Raw genomic sequence first — 19703 nt, forward strand, 5'->3', positions numbered from 1 at the left:
TTTTTTCTCCTCTGCAGAAAAAGCGGGGCGTTCTTTTGGCGCCCTGCGGAAAGCGGCACAGCGGTCAAACGGTGTAGCAGCAAAAGCACGTTGCAATAAAACCACGTTGCAATAAAACCACGTTGCAATAAAACCACGTTGCAATAAAACAACGTTGCATTAGAACGACTTGGCTGGCAAAGCACATCACCCCCGCACCATTCGACATGAGAGCGCAGAGCGAAGAGGCCGAGCTGAAACGGCTACTGGACAGACTGAAAAATCAGGGGATGTTCGACGAGGTGCAAAAAAACACAGTGGACAAGAATATAGTGAAAAAAATAGCAATCCTGTACGACATTTTCAGGCGAATAAACGAGGGGAATGGAACCCTCATCGGAAATAGCAACTCCGACTTCGTATACACGAGTGACATTAAGTATGCATTAAAATACGACGACTTCGTTCGGGTGAGGTTTCACATCATCCCCGTGGAAAGAAAAAAAGGAATCCTCCGCTTAGGAGAACAGGAAAAAAATTACCACTTCATTGAAAATATGAACCACATCGTAAGTAACATATACAACCCCTCCAGTTATGATCAGTTCATAAATAATCGTATCAAGGAAGATACGGAAAAATTGAACTCCATGATCAAGTGCCTCAACGAAATTGAGTCGGCCTATATTTACAGGTACCGCAGTGACAACAACATTAAAATAACATTTGAAATATTTTGCCATAATTTTTATACCTTTCTATCATATGATTATAAAAAGAAATCATGCATACAAAACTTTTGCAAAAAATATTCCCAGGTGGAAGTTAGTAACCAATTCCAGTTGTCCACACCTCAGAATATTATTCACATAAATTCCATGGGAACTGTGATGCACCCCTCCGTTGATCAGTATGAAAGAGATACTTTGGAGAAACTCAAGCCCTTCATTTTCGAATCGTTTGAAATGGTGAAGGAGCTACACACCATGGGTCATAGGAGCAATCGTCCTTTTGGGGGGGCTCAACTGGACAACGATTTTTTCGTTAAAAATACCCATTATGAGGATGACATGAGGCACCTCATTCGCATGGAGCGGGCAGCCAACGAGTATAGGCGTTTGCGTGCCGGCTTGGCAAAGCGGTGAGCATTCAAAACGCTCAACCGGTTAAGCGATTTCGTAGCATTGCCGATTATCTGCTTTACCACGCTAGCTGAACAGAGGAATAACCTCCGGGGAAGAGTTACAGGAGGAAAGTCAACAAACCAACCAACGATGCCGCCAAATGTGTAGCTAATTTTTTTTTTTTTTTTTTTTTTTTTTTTTTTTTTTTTTTTTTCAACGCGACAGTTCAATCGCCCGTGCAATAAACGCCCAACACTGTTTTTGCACTCCTCTTCCCCGACTTCAACTTCTTCTCCATCCCCGGGAGGCTCCAACGTGAGTCGTTTGAAAGGAAATCAGCCACATCGCTTAAGTCCCTCCTCTGTCCCAGCCATAACCCATTTTTCTGTTGTTACTGAAGTGGGAGTACACATAAATTATGCCCCCACAAGGTTGATGCCCCGGTGCGCAGTACATGGGCCTCATCTGAGAGATGACGACATAGCCAAGCCAGTGGTCCACCCCCCTAAGCAAATATACCGGGCCATCGCGACACCCTTCACACGTATTTCTCCAAAAGATCACTCTCCATAGAAATGCATTCCAACGAACAGAGCACATCACACTACAGCAGAAGTGGGAGAACAACTTCACTCTTCTCCCACTGTTGACATGCTTCCAAAGTGTGCAGTTTATTATTTTATTTTTTTATATATATTTTTTTCTTGTTATTTTATTTGTTTAATTTATTTTATTTCGGGGGCCTTTTCCTAACAGCGGGAGAAACTTAGCAGAACGTAGGTATCTGCTACTGACCCTTCAGGATGGACCGCGCGCGGGGAGCCCTCTTCCAGGTGTCTGCTCGGCAGTGGGGCATGCTCTGGTTGGGCGGTGCACATTTTGCCATGCCCCCCATAGCTCCTCATCGCATGCGTAAGTATTGTGTTTCGTCCATCTCTCATGTCACAGTTGGGTGTGACCAATTGGGCCCGTGCCATGTCACACGTTCAACGTTTAACCATGTGAATATTCATCATGATTTGTTTTACTCCTTCCCATTACCCCCTTCCCATTACCCCCTTCCCATTATCCCCTTCCCATTACCCCCTTCCCCGTAACCTTCAGCGAGCCGAGACATGACGTACTACCCTTGCCGCAGACAGGAGGGACACAAAATAGTATGTTGAAAAAGAATATGTTGAAAAATAATATGTTGAAAAATAATATGTTGAAAAGTAGTATGTTGAAAAATAATATGTTGAAAAATAATATGTTGAAAAATAATATGTTGAAAAGTAGTATGTTGAAAAGTAGTATGTTGAAATATAGTATGTTGAAAAAAAGTTGCGGGGGCCAACACCTACACCCACATGCTACGTACCTGTTCACTCACATAGATCTACTTCCCCCCCCCTGCACTCAACCTCTCCACAGGAACTGATGTTAGGAAAGCACCGGAAGAGGAAAATCAACCCTCCCGTCTACCCAGTCCACCCAAACGAAGAAAAAAAAAAAAATCTTAACAACTTCATAACCTACAAGGACCTGAAAATACGATGGAGGAACACCTCAAAAAATTATAGGAAAAAAGTGACGATTGCCAGGAAGTGGAAGAATTTGCATTGCATCTTTCCGATGAACAAACATTCCTGCATTTTTATTTTTCACAAAAATTTGCCCTATACTCGTTTTAAAAGGAAGGAAGGGATTTGTGCTGAGGGGAGGAGCTATGCGTCCCCGCAGGGGAATAGTGCCACCGAGGATGGGGCCGTCAAACAGGTAATACAAATCAATGTGTAGATTTGTTCAAGTAGAGAAGAAGAAGTCGCGCCCACGTGCATGTACCAACATGTCTACATAGGTACACAATTATGTACCACTGTTCATGTAATTTTTTTTTTTTTTTTTTTTTTTTTTTTTTTTTTTTACCCCATCAGATATGTGATAATCGTGACGGAGCTGTTCCAAGTGTAGCTGCCACTGCGCAAAGTGCAAAAATGAATGGCACGGTAACCAGGGGGAGGAAGGCCAGAAATAGGAGTACGATACATATGCGCCAATTAGAGGGGGAGGCATGTAAGGTAGAGGAAGATCCAAGTCAACAGAATCATTCCTACGAGGTGGATTCGATCCCCCAAGAAGATTCAACAGTCGAGTTGAACTACCACGAGGTACCCCCCCCAGATGTGCAGCACCTGCTCCGCAAAGGAACAGAAGATCTCTTCTGCATTTTTAAGTCAAATTTTACAAGTGAGCATAAAGTAACAATTGGAGATATTGTACAGACAGAAAAAATACATCGAAGGAAAGCAGGCGATGTCGTATACTTTGGAACAGTTCTCCTTGTGGGTTCCAAAGATTTTACAATAATTGGGAAACCCACTGTGCCCTACTGCAGAGTGAAAGCCACAATAGAGCAGATAACTCTAAGCAAAGAAATCTTAAGCTTCCGATATAAAAAAGTTAGGAGGTCAAGTAGGTTCCTTAGAATCAAACACTGGATCACTATCCTAAAAATAGAAGATATTATTATCGACACAAAGCAGCCTATTAAGGATGAGCGGAGAAAACCCCTACAAATTTTGGACTTGTGGGCAAATAGATGGCTGTACGAAAGGGAATTGAATTTTATTAAGTTTAATGAAAATGGCACTGCTCCTTTGGCCGAACAGATTTATGATATAATTGAACACCAACCTAATACTTTACATCGCCGGGGACTTACCGACTGCTACCGATTTTACCCTGACCCCAAAACCCCGCAGAGGTATTAGGGATTCGCCAGTATAGCAGCGGAGGGTGCAGGCATAAAATTGTGTGACAAAATGCCCTTGCCGTTTCTCCTCCCGCAAGGGTGTGACAAGTGCGCTGATGTGATAAGCACGACGATGTGACCATTTGGGTGAGTGTATCAAGTATTATATCCATTGCGTGGTTGTATTTTCCGCGCCATTTTTTTTTTTTTTTTTTTTTTTCCGTCGCGCAATGCAGCTTCCACTTTTTTTTCTTTTTTTTTTTTCTCCCCGGGGTGCAATTATGTATACTCCGCCACCCAACCGGATGAAACACTCCCGATGAGGAATCTCTTTCCGCGAAATTTCCCCGCAGAAAAGGTCTCAATTGTTGCTTCAACTACGTTTAGTTCGCGTCCCACAGAAAAAAAAAAAAAAAAAAAAAAAGGAAAAAAAAAAAAAATACCAACAACCTGAATTGCATTTTGAGCACCATTCCGAATAACAATCCCAATCATATCCAACTGCACGATGTGAATGCAGAGAAACACCGAGCGGAACACTTGTGATAACCCCCTTCCCATTTGCATATAGGCCTCTACGGCGTAGCACACGTGGCGCATACTATGGGGGTGAAGTTCGAGTTCTTTAGATTTTTCAAGCTGAACTACTACGCCTTTTACGTAAAGAAGGAAAAGCTTTACACCTTCCTGCATACCACCACGGCATATTCCCTCGTGGGCGTGACCATTTATCTGGGTTAGATTTCCAACTCTACTGAGTTGCCAAAGGGCAGCTGTGATAATATACCCGCCTCAGTGTAGCCGCCATATTGTATTGGTTGGTCCACTCTCATACGCACTTTCCTCCCCCGCAGGATACTCCTTCTTTCACATGTGGAACGACGCAGTACATTACTCGTACAAGCACTACATGAGGAAGGAAGTAAGTGCGAGTGAAGCGTCAACAAAGCGCTGTTGCGTGCATTCCGAAAAGAAGTGGGAAGTGTGTGAATGCCACCGTAGTTTCCATTAACGCCTGCTAACAACAGGCCATATATTCATAAATATATGTTTAATTTCTTTTTTTTTCATCTACCTGTCGAAGAAACAACGCAAAGAACTGTACGACAAAATTAGGATGGCTCGGGAGAATGGTCTAATCCCGAAGAGCGAAGTAGATCTCTCCAGTTAATCAGCAGATTGGACAAGCGTCTAGCCAATATAAAAAACCACGATAAGTAGCCAATCAAATTAGTTAGCCAAAAAAAAAAAAAAAAAAAAAAAAAAAAAAAAGTTCACACATTTTGTGCGTGTCAAAAGGAACACTCTTCTAAGAAAAACAACCCATGAAGAGAGAACCCGTTAAAGGGGTTAAGGCGAATCTACACCACTATTTTGTACCACCCCCAGGGGATGCTTCCCCCAATAGTACAATCACATTTGTCGGATAAGTAAAACCAAGCAGGTTGCTCACACAGAAAATATTACCTGAACAGGTCAGCTTATTTGCATGAACAAGTAGAATAAAAAAAAAAAAAAAAAAAAAAAAAAAAAAAAGCGTATACAGCATTCCCCTCTCGTTATCAGGGATCTTATACAGTTGCACACAATCAAGCCAACGGAACAGGTTGACCCTTCCAAACAGATAGATACCACATAGAAGAATCACCTATCTGTGAAAAGACACAAAGAAGAAGAATAAACGTACCTTTACTTAAACGTGAAAATGAAGAGAAAAACACAAAACATATGGTGTCTGATTCTTCCCCTTTTTTACGCCCTCCTGCCGACACAAATTGAAAGCAGTTGTTGTCATAGCGCCAAAAGCAAAGATGGCTATCCAATGCCTATGTATTTTTCCAACAATATAAATATAAAGTTTTTATTTGATTTTTTGCAAGTAAAGGATGAGTACGAATTTGTCCTCTGCAACATTGTTTGTATTTTGTTGGGCTTCCTATGTGTGTACGTTAAAGTGTTGAAGAAAAAAGCTTTTATGAAAGATTCGAATGCATTGAAGACACGGATGGGCATGTTAAGTACCCTCTTTTTTTCCAGAAGTGCTGTGTACGGGTGGTTGTCTTTTCTCAATTACACAATTGATTTTTTGTTGATGCTTATTGTTATGACATTCAACGTGTTCATCTTTTTAAGTACCATTTTTGGGGTGGCCTGTGGTTACCTTTTTTACGGCCACCGGTTAGCTCTGTGAAGAGTAATACACCCCACTGTAGTTTTTTTTTTTTTTTTTTTTTTTTTTCTTAACTTATTGTTAAACAACCTCAGTGCTCGACTCTTTATAAAAAACCCTATATTGTCATCCTTAAAAAGGGAAAATAGAAATTTCCCCTGGAGTGCGACTTCACCCCTGTTTTCGGAAAGAAGAAAAAAATATATATTAATTTGGAAATGAAGGGGAATACATTAATTGTGTAATTTCCCCGTGTACCGCACTTTTAACGAGCTCTTTTTTTTTTTTTTTTTTTTTTTTTTTTACCATTTTAACAAGAACGTAATTCCCTTTTTAAGCGTGAAGTAGGGCAAAACACATTCATCCGAAAAAGTGCATACCACACCACGTATCATGTTGTTGTATCTGATTTTTGCGCAAAAGGTTTTTTTACAGATTGCCTACTTGTTACTGTAATTTGGAACATAGTGTTCCCTTTTTTTTTTTTTTTTTTTTTTTTTTTGCAGATTTTGAATTTCCGTTGTTATTCTGCATTTCTAGGACGCGTCACATTTTTTGTTTTCATTGTACGTAAAGTTGGTTATTTTATTTTTTTTTTTTTTTCCAGGGGGAAGACAAATTTATATTGCTAGTGTTGTTCCGAGTTTTCCCCTCATTATTAAATTGTCATCTGGAATTATCCAGCTGTAGGGTGACACCGTTGCCTTGTCGCCACTGTTCCGCTTGAGAAAAAAAAATGGACTCAACAAATATTAAACAGGGGCTAAGCAACGAGAACAGCGACGCAACGCTGAAAACGGGAGGCGGTGCACACAGTGCCGAGATGAAAGGAGAAGTGACACCGACTGAAGGGCAGGCCGAACTGCACATGGGGGGGATGAACACGGATGTCGATACGGTTGAGGGTGGCACTGCTAAAGACGCGCGATCTGTGCAGAGACAAAAGGGATACAAAGGGGATACCCAAGGGGATACCCAAGGGGATACCCAAGGGGATTCCCAAGGAGGGGGCGATAGCAGAGAGGGTAACTTCAAAAAGGAGAAGGACCTCATGGATGGTCATTCAACCGACCGGAAGAAGAGCGAAGAACAGAGAGAGGACCCCACAATCAGAAGCGACGTTGAATTTCACAAGCTTTACGAAAGTGACGAAAACAATTTTGTATCCCCCCGACACAGCTCCACTAGCGAGTCCGTAAAAAAAGAGGAGCTAGACAAAGAAAAAAAAAAAAAAAAAAACAACAACATGATGCTTAACACAACAATGCTGCAGTCATATATCCACAGAAGCTACGACAAAGTATCGAGCGCTTTTATTAAAACTTCAAAATCACTCTTGAAGAAGACCAGCAACATTGCCTACTGGGAGGAAGCGGAAATGGCCCACAGATGGGAGGCACGTCCAAAAGGGGAAAGCTCCGACGGGTTCAATGAGGGAAGGAAAATTACAAGTGCCAGGGCAAGGCTCCTGAGAAATTTCCTTATTGAACCAAGAAATGGAATGGAAAGTAAAACAGCAATTACATCGAATTACCTCTCGGCCGATCATCAGCCAGACGGTGAGCGGGACGGTGAGCGGGACGGTGAGAGGGACGATGAGCGGGACGATGAGCAAGACGAAGATACCTTCTTCAGATTAAACTTCGACATAATAAATAAAACGTTAAGGGAAGATAATAAGTGGGGGGAGGAGAATAAGGAGCGAATGATGTGGAAGTGCAGAAACCTACTAAATAGCAATGATACGACTCAGCTGTACAACGAAATTGACAACCTTTACGAAGAGAGGATCCTTCTCGTTAAATTTATTAACTACTACATGGATATAAGTGAGAAGAATCAACGTGAACTTCACAAGATTCAGACATCTTACGAGATTCTTCTGACAGAGAATGAACAGCTCAGTCAGAACAACATTACGTTGAAGAAGCACATTGATTTGTTGCGCACCGGGGACACACCCGCGCAGGAGTGATACCGAAGCCGAAGTTACAATGAACGTGGCGAACGGAGGAGGCGGCTCGTCTAACCCAAGGAACGAATCTCCAGTTGGTCCTCCAAAACGGCATGTCAAACCTCCTTTGCGTCTACACCTATTGGTACATGCGCATACATGCACGCTTAACCCGTAGTGCAAGTGAACAACATATCCTAAACCATACAACCCTCCTACACAAACACAGTTAGTTGATTGCTTTACCTACTCTATCCTTATTGCCTATCTGCCTCCAACACATGTGCACACACAGAAACGGTTTGTTCAATTCGGAGCAAAATTTAACAATTTTTTTTTTTTTTTTTTTTTTTTTTTTTATCGACTTTGCGACGGGGGCAATTCCCCAACGGAGGAAAACACCATCGCATGAAAAAATTGCGCAGGTGATGTACGTCATTCGAAACGGTGAAATGCACTACAAGTGACAATCCCCCCCTTTGCAGTTCGTCTACATAATAATGTGAAAAAATCGGGGAAATTTACGAAGAAAAAAAAATTAAGGGGGAAATAGGTACCTGCGCCCAGGATCCCACATATGCAGGATGTACCATCCCACGAAAAAACGCACAATTAATTTAAAAGTAATTGCTTCATGTAAAAAGACGCAGAAATGGATCAACAGAAAAATTTAAAAATGAAAAGATATTTAAACATCTTACTTATTTTTGTTTTTGCAAAATTAAAGAAAATAAAAAATGGCTAGACACTTTATTGCAGCTTTGCGCATCACAACATTCCTCGACTCATCTTCTTGTCATACCTGTGCGAGGAGGGGAAAGAAAAAAAAAAAGGAACACGTTGGTGAGGATCACTAGGTCATTCATATTAGGGTGGTGGATATCTCCCGAAAAATCTCCTCAGTTCGGAGGGCTAATTAGGAGATGTTGCACTTTTCCATTTCTCCTTCTTACTGTCGTCTGTGGGACTTCCCCTTGTTGGTCGTCTTCTTCATGTAGTATCGCTTGGTCCTGTTTGCTACGAGGGAGTAGGAGGAAATAAGGGCAAGGATAGTTATAGCGCACAGAAACCGGTGCACTGAAGAAGCAGATTTTTTTTTTTTTTTTTTATTACCTCCATCAGAACATCCGTCTCCCTTGGGCACATCCTCTGCACCGTCAGGAATCCTAGCGCCATGGTATTGCCTGGGTGGTCTGCCTCTCCTAAAGGTTCGTTCTCCCCGATTGGTATGCCCGCGGGGGTCACCAGCACCACGCCCACCGTCAGGACCACGTCGACCACCAAAACCGCCTCGATAAGAAAACCCCCCCCTATCAGTAAGACCACCCCGATCGGTAACACCACGTGGGGGAATCCCGTCACTGCCGCCGCTCCCATGTTCATCATTCTTCCTGTAAGACTTGCGGGGTAACACCTCATTATGAAAATCTTCCAACGAGCCATCTTCTGGGAATTCATCAGAACTACTGGACCTATCGAGCAGATCAAAAATTTTGTTTTTATTTTCTTCGTCCAAGTTATCATTGGTGTATCTGCCTTTGGTACTTTTCCTTCTGTGGAATTTTTCCATCCGCGTGCGTTCCCGAAGCACGTCCAGAATGTTCCTCTGCCTATGCTTTGTAGTCGCGCGTGGTTTGTCGCACTCAACGCGGTTGACCCAACGTACAGATCTCCGTCCATCATCCCCTCTTCGATCATCCCCACTCAGGCTACGACTACTCAGGCTACGGCTACTTAGGTTACCACTGCTTATGCCATCGCCACCTGTGTCATCGCTACCTGTGTCGTCGCCACCTGTGTCGTCGCCACCTGTGTCGTCGCTACCTGTGCCATCGCTACCTGTGCCATCGCTACCTATGTTCTGGATACTCGTTCCGGCTCCCATGCCTGTCGAGAGGATCTCCTCCACAGCCTTGCAAACGTCGAAGTTGTTCCTCCGCAGAACCTTCAGTACAACACCTTCGACCTTCAAATTCGTAATCTCCATGACGCGCTCGATCTCGTCCCGATATTTTTTCAGGCACATTTTCTTCACACCCTTTTTACCATTCACCTTTAGAAGTTCGTTTAGGTAGAAATAAAAATGTATATCAAGTGTATCCTTCAGGACAAGTGTTTGAAGAAATGTCCAGTTGCATAGATGCATGTCGTTTCGTAAAAAATACAACAGATTCATTTCTTCACTTTTTTGTTTTAACATATCGATAATAATGGAGACCACTACCAATTTGTTCTTTTCGTTCCCATGCAGAAGGATGTACTTGATCATCATGGTTAGTACTTGCGCGAAGAGGTGTCGCAGGTAGAGCAAGTCCTTGCGGATGGGCTCCTTGAGGCTGTCTTCGTACAGGTGATGAATCTGATATAACGAGGGGGGAAGATGAAACAAGTGAATTAGTGATGATAAGGATACATGTGCGGGGATGACGTTATCGCATGTTGGTATATAATGCATTGTCCAATTGAAGATGCCTCCTCTCCCCTTTGCCTACCATTTCGAAGTAAGTCTGCACCACCAAGTGGAGGAAGGAACTGCCACTGCAACCCTCCTCCCCTTTAAGAATCTCCGGCGCAGAAGTGGACAGAGAGAACGACCCCACGTCCACCCCCCGATAAAACATCAACCTCAAGAGGATTAAATCATTCGTCTGCTTATTTTCGTTACGATCGAAATAATTAAAAGGATGAAAAAATTTTATGAAACAGAACACAGCAACTATGAACTCGTTAATCTTGAATATGAGGTTCTGTACATTTCCCCTGTTATGTGCATAACGTCCAACCTGATCCTTCACAGACTTCACCTCCTCGTACAGGAATGAGAAATATTTATTTATGCTGAAGAAATTTATTTTGTTTAATCTGTATGCCTCCTTTAGCAAAATTTCTATTTCCTTTTTTCTCCTTTTCGATCGATGGAACATCATGATGATATCCATAAAAACGTGTATTTTTATGAAGGTAGATTTTATAGTACTCATTTCCCGCCTATCCCTGTTCAGGTAAATTCTGAACAATTTCATGTACAGTTTGAAAATGTGTCTATCGAATGGTAAGTACTCCTTCTCCTTTTGCTCCTCCGGTCGATCAAACGGCAAGTCGTAACTTCTATTCTGATTTAATAAATGTGAAAAGAAAAAGGAAGTCAAGGACCCGTTTCTCTTCACTGTCGCGATGATGTACTCATCGCTCTGTCGTAACAGATGGTCGAAGCATCTCTCCACAAACTGAAAATACAGTTGACGCTTTTCCTCCTCCACGCCTTTCGTTTCTACGTAGAGAAAGGGCTCCCTGAAATGGCCCTTCTGTTCCATTCTAAAGGGGGGATAAAAGCCAAAGAAAAAAAAAAAAAAAAAAAAAAAAAAAAAAAAAAAGGGGACCAAAATACTTAACAAGTATTGTCCAAAAGTATGGTTAGGAAAAAAAACCCGCAACTATTTCTGCCAAATGGCACGACACCAGACAATTATGATTAGATAGCCATGCCTCGGGTGCTCCTCCCGTTTAAATCCTTTATAAGGAGCTCGACTTGTCGTGCTCTCTCTTCAACTTGCTGGAGTTCATAACTTCGTCCAGTACGTTCATATTTGACACCTGCGGGTTATCTTTCGAACGATTTTTTATAAAGTAATCACACTCTAGATATCTCTGTGTGCAATTCCAGATGCACTTTTTGTTCGTGTTGCTCAGGCTTTTTTCTGAAAAAGGGTAAAACGGGAAAGATAATGTTACGTGGGGGAGTTGTCTTCTGTTCGGCTATATCAGGGTGTATTGGTATGTATTGTCACATTTTACCACTCTTTTTTTTATTTATTTTTTTTTTTAGTCTTACCTGGGTAGCTCACGCATTTATCGAAGCAGTAGGACGATATCTTGCAGGTCTCCTTGAAGGAGCTTATTATCTGCTCGATGAGGGGTGGGAGAAGGAGTACACGTTAAAGGGTGAATGGTTGAGGAAGGGTTCTTTTATAAACCTTTGGAAAGCGTCGTCCACTGGGGGGAAAACATCACTGTGATAAATCACGCACATCTATAGGTATTTTGACAACACTCACGTGTTCCATCGTGCGTCTATGCGGGGCACACCGACGTCGACATCACCAAAAAAAATGGTAGACATACCTTGTTTAGGGTGTTCAGTTGGGATAGAAAATTATTAACGTTGCCATCATCCTTGGTATCGTTATCCATTGTTTGGTAAAGGGGGGTGGTATGCACGGACGATGTAGTGTATTCTTCACTTTTGGTAGACCCGTTCTTCTCTTCCCCGTGTAATATCTTCTTATGTCTTCACAAGTTGTTGTAGGAAGCCCACGTTCACCTCCTTCAACCCGCGTGTACGTCTCGTTTCCTTTTTTAAATGCACTCCTTTACAAGAGATTGCTCGATTAAGGAACACGAAAAAATGGTAAAAAGGGTAAAACGACGTCTCGATGTTTTCTCACCATTTCAGGGCATGTGGTGCGAATGCGCACGATAGGCCATCTGTGTATGTTGCCTCGAGGGAGAGGTCCTTTACTAAGAAAGCGCGTGATACATAAAATACATGTATACACAGCGTGGTATCACCAAATTGATAAAGGCAGGAAAATGCAAAAAAAAAAAAAAAAAAAAAAAGAAAAAAAAGAAAAAAAAGAAAATAGAAAAAGAAAAAGAAAAAGAAAAGAAAAAGAACGTTTTGTAAAAAATAATGTTGTGAAAATTTTTTCAATTCTATTGTTCTTTATTAAGAATAATGACGTTCCCGTTTCGCACCCGTGACATTTGCCTCTTTCAAGTGGAATTCGTCCTTTTTTTTTTTTTTTTTTTTTTTTTTTTTTTTTAATTGGAGGCACTTTTAAGCGACAAGGAGAATTTTGCTTTTTTTATATGACTTGATTTTTTTTCCTACTTGAGAAATGAAAAATCATGGGAATGTACAACTGTCGATCGAACTGGCCATTCCCCCTCGCCCTTTTTCCTTTTCGCGATCCCCCCAGGAAAAAAAAAACTGGTAGGAAGTTCGTAAGTCAACACTATCGGGGGGAAAAATGAACGCGAACAATAGGCAACTAGTCAAGGATATCTACAAAATAGGTACTGTGTGCAACTGTGCGAATGTTGCGTTGTACGACATTTGCGCATGTTGGGATAGGCAACAGTTTGCAACGTGTGAAAGATGACCGAGGGAATATTTCAGAGACCACCCAACTGGTTAGGTCACTCCGATCACACAGCTGTACTCACCACGATCCTTCCGTTTTCTTCCCACGGCGTGTAGGACTAGACCACAAGGACTTCATTAACATAGAGAAACTGGAAGAAATATATGAAAAGAAAAAAAATGTAAAGCTACGGAGAAGCGAAATTGTGTACGCCCTGAACATCCTCGAAAATGCAAGAGCCTGCGCCATAAAAAATGAAAACAACACTATCATAACGAGGATGCGAAGTGAAGAAGTTACCAAGAAATTGAAAGAGCTGAGCGACATTGATTTTCTAATTTTTACCAAAGTGGAAAATAGCCAAAATAATGGAATTTGGACAGCTGACCTCAGGAAGCAAACCAAACTTCTAGTAAGATATATATATCCTACATACATATATAGTATATATATATATATTTCTTTTTCTTGCTTTTTACCTGACCTGGTCATAATTTTGGGAAAAAAAAAAAAAAAAAAAAAAAAAAAAAAAAAAAAACGCCTAGCCTCGTTTTCTGAACGGGACAGCTTGTGTGAACTACACCCTTTAGTTGTTCAAAATAGATCGCCCATGTTGTTCACACGCATGTAACGGGGGAGGACACACGCCCTCATTTTTATTCTGTTTCCTTTTTTTTTTTTTAAGATTCACCAAGTTCAGAAGGGCGTCAAACTCCTGTGCGAGTGTAAACTGATCAAGCAGGTGAGGCAGGAAAAAAAAAAAAAAAAAAAAAAAAAAAAAATATGAACCGTTCAGGCAAATTAGCGTATTTTTTATTTTTTTTTTTCCCCCTCTCGTTCAGGTAAATAACATTCACGTGAAAAATCGAAAAATGTACATATTGTACGATTTAGAAGCCTCAGAAAAGGTAATCGAATAGAGTGTGCATAGGAGGGGGTCCAACTAATCACCCGAAAAAACCCTATACATAACAACACAAGGAGTCCAACACGACCGTTTTTGGCCTTCTCTCTGTCACTATGCTCTTGGCTATCATTCTTTTCTGCCTCCATCCTACTTCACGGCGCAGGTCATAGGAGGATCCTTTTACACCGACGGGGAATTCAACAAAAAGGTGGTAGACTACATACGGGAGAACATTTGCTTTTACCTCTACAACAACAACAACTCGAATGTCCTGTCAGTCATTAATTACATAAAAAACCTGAACAGCAGCATCGGCTATTTCTCTGACAATGATATATATAGAGTAATAAAAACTTTGCTGTATGAGGAGCGAATAAAAATTTACAAAAATGGTAATGACGAGGAGATTATTTATTATTACAATAATGAGAAGAAAAACTACTTTAGCAACTTCCCCTGCTTCTCCTGTGACATTTTTAATAAGTGTAACTCGGACACGAAAACAGCCATTAATCCGAAGAACTGTGTCTACTTGAATTTTTACCTTAACCTGGAGGTAATTCGCGAATTTATGGCGACCGATTACCATGCTTCCATCACAAGGAGGGGAAATGTCGTTATCTCAGCGAGGTGATAAGGCGCCTCGTGTATCAGCCGACCCATGTTGACAGCTCCACAGGGTTACACATCCTTCTTCTTTCCCATTTCCTGCCCTTCCTACAGAATGAATAGCACCATCCCTTGGGAGAAGAAGAGATAAACGCGAGTTAAGCACCCGTCAGAGGATCAAGACAGGAATGCTTTGTCCCCTTTTTTGTACTCTTCTTCTTTTTTTTTTTTTTTTTTTTTTTTTTTTGTATGCTCTCTTTCGCCATATACATAACATATGCAGCGAAACGAAGCGTGGGTTAGTTTATATGTATTAAATTCTCTTTAAATTTGTTATACGATTGTCAATCTGTTTTTTTTTTTTTTTTTTTTTTTTTTTCTGTCCATTTTTGAAGACCCATCGTATAGGTGTGTCCTTTTTTTTTTTTTTTTTTTTTTTTTTCGAACTTGCGAGTGCATTTGTCAAATTGGAAGAAAAGACACCTCTGTACTTTATTAAATTTTTTTTTTTTTTTTTATTTCCAAACGAGTGGTGAATGAAGGGAGCAATTTAATCAATTGCGAATGAATTATTAACATAGGTACAAGCATAAGCAATGTTCCTAATGTAGTGTACCGCTTAACGTGGCATTGTGCATTTCCGCCCTCAACGGGTGACACCTTTGAAGGGGACAAAAAAAAAAAAGAACAACCCGCACCAGTATGAGTGGAAGAACAAAAAGGGGAAAGGATTACACCCGGATAAAGGAGCAAAAAATAGTGCAGTATGATTCGTAAAAGTGGAACCTTTTTTTTTCTTTTTTTTTTTTTTCTTTTACTACTGAGTAGTGATTCCATTTCATACGTTCCTCAACCTGCTCAGGAAAGAATGCGAAATAACGAGGAGTGACTGCGAGGAGTTTATTCGGCTCGTCAAAAGGTAAGGCGTTGACAGAAGGTTAAAAAATAAAAAAATAAAAAAATAAAATGGAAATGTCTTCCTAATTTGTACGGTGCATGCGACGTCACCCGTAGTGACAGTAGCGGATCAGATGGAAAAAAATCTAGTAGGACAAAAAAAAAAAAAAAAAAAAAAAAAAAAAAAAAAGAATACTTGATTGAAAATTTCCAGACCACTCCTCACCCTAACGTACAATTTCTTACCGCAAAAGGTTCGGCAAATCATTCACAGAAAAGGACTTAGCTGACTACTGCCGTTTAAATAACATCCCGATAAGCGAGTAAGCTCTGTGGAAATCTCCTCAGCGTCTTATTATATTTCAACTTCTGTCATAAGCGGATGCACTTTTGTTTGCTGATACCTTTAAAATGAACGCGCATTTATTCTACGAGCTTCTTGCACCCCTCGCAGACACACCATAGAATGCATGTTCGAGGAGTTCTTTCTGAACAAAAAAAATGAGAGGGAGTAAGTTCACGGGGAAGAAGTTATCCGTGTGGTTCCGCTTTGTTAACTCATTTTGTGAACGCTTTGTATGAACACTTTGTATGAACACTTTGTATGAACACTTTGTATGAACACTTTGTATGAACGCTTTGTATGAACGCATTGTATGAACGCTTTGTATGAACACTTTGTATGAACGCTTTGTATGAACACTTTGTATGAACGCTTTGTATGAACACTTTGTATGAACGCTTTGTATGAACACTTTGTATGAACGCTTTGTATGAACACTTTGTATGAACACTTTGTATGAACGCATTTTGTTAATATACCCCACTGCAGGAGCCGCGAAATCACCGCCGACGATCTGATATCCTTGACATCCAAAAAAACGAACAGATGCTTCTACGTGCCAGTTGTCGTATACATAGGTGATGCCACAGTGGGCACAACGAAAAACTGGGGATACAGTGAACCAAAGGAAGTTACTCCCTCTGTAGCCTGCGCAAGATCCACCTTCCACTTGTCTCCCCCCACAGGAAAGTGTAACCATATACGGAGCTACGAAGAAGGGCTCATAAAGGAAAAGGAAAAAAAAAAAAAAAATGAAAAAATCGAAAGAGACAATTTGAGAAGACAAATCCAAAGAGACAAGAAAAATAGGGAGAGAAATGAACGGATGAATTACGTTTGGGAAGATGAACTTTTCGGGAGATCCAAATGTTGCAATGAAGCCATGTCGATAGATCACGAGGGGAAACTCACCCTGGAGAGCACCAATGTGAAGGGAAGAAATAGTGACAGCGGGGAGGGGGGTCAAATTAGGGGATCCAACCCGGAAGGGGTCCAAAATGATGAACTTCTCAACGGAGAACCGAGACCCAGAGAAACGAACTGTCAAAACACAGAAGAGCCGCATGAACAGGTAGATTGTCCAAAGGAAGTCGAAGCAACTGAAAAAAAAAAAGGCAACCAAAGCATCCACAACAATGATAATAGAAATAACAGTGAGAAAATGAAAAAGGCCACGCCCGGACGAAAAGGAAAAAGCGCACCAGGAAGGAAGAGCACCGGCGCTCAACAGGAAAAGAAAACGAGTGAGATACCCCTCACGGAGGAATCAAAGCAACTCCCTCCGCAGGAGCAAAAGGCGAACAGGAAAATTTACTACGATTCCCTAATGCAGCGAGTGATAAATAATATAGAAAAAAAAAAGGAGAAAAAAAAAAAACACCTCACAACATTCAACTTTGTTACTTACTACAAACTGCATGAGCTGATATATATTTCTTTTCTGGTGGACAAGTATCAAGGCTACTACCAAGGTAGGCTAGGGAGGGGGAGGGAGATGATTACCAAAACAAAGATATAAGGGATAGCACCCTATGTGTCTGTGCCACTACATGTGTAAATGTGTGTGTCCCACTTGGTAATGCCTTTCCCTCCCGACAGGCAAAGAAGAGAGCGACTTGATCGAAATTTATATTGAGGAGCGGAAGAAAATCGATCGAAGTAAATGTAACAGAGAAGATGCCCCAGGAGAGACCACCATAAAAAGTGGCGAAGAAAATGTGCAAGGAAAAATCCACTCAACTGTAGAAGACATGAAAAAGATTACCCTCGAGGATGTTGTACAGAAATACAAAGGTGACAGGGAGAAGGAGGAAAAAAAAAAAAAAAAATTAAAAAAAAAAACACATAAGTATATACATAGTAAGCAGCTAGCCAATTATCAATTTGTCGGAAAAAATATAAAAGAAATAATGAACTGTGTTTTGTACAACTTAAACATATTTTTCAACGACAAACTATTAGATGTCGAGCGTGTGATGGAAGAGTACAGCACCGTGGTGCGCAACATTTGTGAGGACACACAAACCAGCCATGGAAATGTCTGCACACAGGTCGTTATACCAATTGATGCGGATAAAACGCAGAAAGAAATTCTCAATGGGAAAAACACCCTTTCTGAGGAGATAATCCAAGGGAATCAGAAGGTTTCCCTTATTGGTGAATCACCCCCGTTAAACGAAAGGGGCGAAGCAACAGTTATTATAAATTCGCCTACATGTGATAGTCTCTCCCGCTTGAAGAACAAGAAGAAATGGGTCCCAAATGTGGAAGTCGCTACTTTTGATGAACTAAGCGGAACAGGGGGGGAGGTGAAAAAGGAGATCACCAAAGGGGATGATAACCCAAAGTGCGCAGAGGGAGTAGCGGGCACAGGTGGAGACAAAGACGAAAAGGAAGGCAAAGCAGAGGGGGGAAATAAAAACATAATAAGAGGGCATAAGGGATGGCGCAAGAAACGAATGCACACTTTTAAGAGGCCCTCTGGTACATACCACTCCGAAAATGATGAAGAAGTGGATGCGGTGGCCGACGTCCAACTTGATAACGAAGAAACTGCATCCGATTATAACATAAGTTACGAGAATTTAAAATACAGCAAGGAAGAAATAAAGCAAACAAATTTCATTTACCATTTAACTCATGATATAAACAAAATTGAAACATTCAGAAGGAAATATTTTTACGACTTTTTTTTTATGTACATGGTAAGGAAGCTCTTCTGGAATGTGCTTTGTTTGTATTACTTGCACTGGAAGGAACGGCTAGCAGAGGATGCATCAATGCGGAGTGGGTCACCAGTGGATGCCTCCCCGTATGAATCAATGAAGAGCCACCCAAGCAGCCCAGGCCTGGATGATGACAACCTAATCCTGTACGAAAGCGATGTCAGCGTTAACAACACGAAGAAGAACAAGGCCATGCTCTACAACACTAACCAGAAGCTGTGCTACAACCTGGACCCCCTATTTAAATTAATTCGTAACGAAAAATTGCTCATTTACCTTCGATATGATCAAAATAAAAGAGTCAAATGTAAGAATAAAACTGAGTACGTGTACAGAGAAATATGGCAGTACCTTATTTTAACGAATTTAAAGAAGAAGTCGGAAGATGGGGCATATGGCCCTTTCAGTGAATTCGTCCTCTTTCACCAGGACTGAAAAAGGGGAAAAAAAATAAAAAATACGCTAATTTGCCTGAACGGTTCATATTTTTTTTTTTTTTTTTTTTTTTTTTTTTTTCTCCAAATGGCTAGTCGAAATGTTTTTTCCCAAAATGGGGATTTTTTTTCTCACTCGTATTTTGTATGTAGCAGCGTGTGAGAATGTATTTTCCCCACTTACGAGGGTGGGTGGGATGAGCGATAATGCCCTCTCTTGGAAAATGAAGAGAGCGTCCTTAGCACATGCAACGGCAACCTCGTACATATGTCTCGCCCATGCACGGTAGGCCATTCCGCCGTAAATTTTCCCTTCTCCTCCTGGTGGGTTTTAAAGGAAAATGCCAATATTAGTTTTGCCTCTCACCCTTGATGGGGCGTGCGCGCCAATTTGTGTCAGTTGATCTGGGGCGCAGAATTTTTTTTCATCCCAAGCCTAATATTCCCGTAGCACGCATACAAGAGAACATATAGGCATATATTTTATGCATAACAAATAAACGTTATTACGATATACCACATAAAAATGATGCATTTTTTTTTTTTTTCTTCCTTTTCTTTTTGGTACCCCGGTTGGACTTTTTCTCCGTCGGGGCAACATTTTCATAGGGATTATATAAATGCATCGCCAACTGTTGGAGAATGCACGCCTCTATACCACGATACCGCCCGCACTTATATT

The 19703-nt window shown here is 41.1% G+C and overlaps 9 protein-coding genes across 9 annotated transcripts; 7 read left to right on the forward strand and 2 right to left on the reverse strand.

The window, feature by feature from the left end:
• Window positions 1–206: 206 nt before the first annotated feature.
• On the forward strand, window positions 207–1124 carry PKNH_1335800 (conserved Plasmodium protein, unknown function; the record flags this gene model as incomplete). The annotated part of the gene is made up of 1 exon (XM_002260753.1): window positions 207–1124. The coding sequence occupies one exon, from the start codon at window positions 207–209 to the stop codon at window positions 1122–1124; it is 918 nt and encodes a 305-aa protein (XP_002260789.1).
• Window positions 1125–2522: 1398 nt separating this feature from the next.
• On the forward strand, window positions 2523–3856 carry PKNH_1335900 (ribosomal protein L21, mitochondrial, putative; the record flags this gene model as incomplete). The annotated part of the gene is made up of 2 exons (XM_039113551.1): window positions 2523–2861; window positions 3020–3856. The coding sequence occupies 2 exons, from the start codon at window positions 2523–2525 to the stop codon at window positions 3854–3856; spliced, it is 1176 nt and encodes a 391-aa protein (XP_038969928.1).
• A 584-nt stretch (window positions 3857–4440) lies between these two features.
• PKNH_1336000 (cytochrome c oxidase assembly protein COX14, putative) lies at window positions 4441–5008 on the forward strand (the record flags this gene model as incomplete). Its single annotated transcript, XM_002260755.1, has 3 exons — window positions 4441–4573; window positions 4692–4759; window positions 4922–5008. 3 exons carry the CDS (start codon window positions 4441–4443, stop codon window positions 5006–5008), a joined length of 288 nt encoding a protein of 95 aa, XP_002260791.1.
• A 534-nt stretch (window positions 5009–5542) lies between these two features.
• Window positions 5543–6028, forward strand: PKNH_1336100 (copper transporter, putative; the record flags this gene model as incomplete). The annotated part of the gene is made up of 1 exon (XM_002260756.1): window positions 5543–6028. One exon carries the CDS (start codon window positions 5543–5545, stop codon window positions 6026–6028), a length of 486 nt encoding a protein of 161 aa, XP_002260792.1.
• A 715-nt stretch (window positions 6029–6743) lies between these two features.
• Window positions 6744–7982, forward strand: PKNH_1336200 (conserved Plasmodium protein, unknown function; the record flags this gene model as incomplete). Its single annotated transcript, XM_002260757.1, has 1 exon — window positions 6744–7982. The coding sequence occupies one exon, from the start codon at window positions 6744–6746 to the stop codon at window positions 7980–7982; it is 1239 nt and encodes a 412-aa protein (XP_002260793.1).
• A 747-nt stretch (window positions 7983–8729) lies between these two features.
• Window positions 8730–11275, reverse strand: PKNH_1336300 (conserved Plasmodium protein, unknown function; the record flags this gene model as incomplete). The annotated part of the gene is made up of 4 exons (XM_039113552.1): window positions 8730–8763; window positions 8915–8978; window positions 9075–10320; window positions 10454–11275. The coding sequence occupies 4 exons, from the start codon at window positions 11273–11275 to the stop codon at window positions 8730–8732; spliced, it is 2166 nt and encodes a 721-aa protein (XP_038969929.1).
• A 199-nt stretch (window positions 11276–11474) lies between these two features.
• PKNH_1336400 (mitochondrial import inner membrane translocase subunit TIM8, putative) lies at window positions 11475–12152 on the reverse strand (the record flags this gene model as incomplete). The annotated part of the gene is made up of 3 exons (XM_039113553.1): window positions 11475–11659; window positions 11794–11863; window positions 12084–12152. The coding sequence occupies 3 exons, from the start codon at window positions 12150–12152 to the stop codon at window positions 11475–11477; spliced, it is 324 nt and encodes a 107-aa protein (XP_038969930.1).
• Window positions 12153–12991: 839 nt separating this feature from the next.
• On the forward strand, window positions 12992–14744 carry PKNH_1336500 (DNA-directed RNA polymerase III subunit RPC6, putative; the record flags this gene model as incomplete). Its single annotated transcript, XM_039113554.1, has 6 exons — window positions 12992–13037; window positions 13222–13517; window positions 13791–13847; window positions 13948–14013; window positions 14176–14568; window positions 14736–14744. 6 exons carry the CDS (start codon window positions 12992–12994, stop codon window positions 14742–14744), a joined length of 867 nt encoding a protein of 288 aa, XP_038969931.1.
• A 579-nt stretch (window positions 14745–15323) lies between these two features.
• Window positions 15324–19022, forward strand: PKNH_1336600 (conserved Plasmodium protein, unknown function; the record flags this gene model as incomplete). The annotated part of the gene is made up of 7 exons (XM_039113556.1): window positions 15324–15385; window positions 15484–15540; window positions 15773–15841; window positions 15973–16029; window positions 16351–16439; window positions 16548–17333; window positions 17461–19022. 7 exons carry the CDS (start codon window positions 15324–15326, stop codon window positions 19020–19022), a joined length of 2682 nt encoding a protein of 893 aa, XP_038969932.1.
• Window positions 19023–19703: the final 681 nt, after the last annotated feature.

This window comes from Plasmodium knowlesi, assembly GCF_000006355.2.
Source record: "Plasmodium knowlesi strain H genome assembly, chromosome: 13".
Classification (NCBI taxonomy): Eukaryota; Apicomplexa; class Aconoidasida; order Haemosporida; family Plasmodiidae; genus Plasmodium; species Plasmodium knowlesi.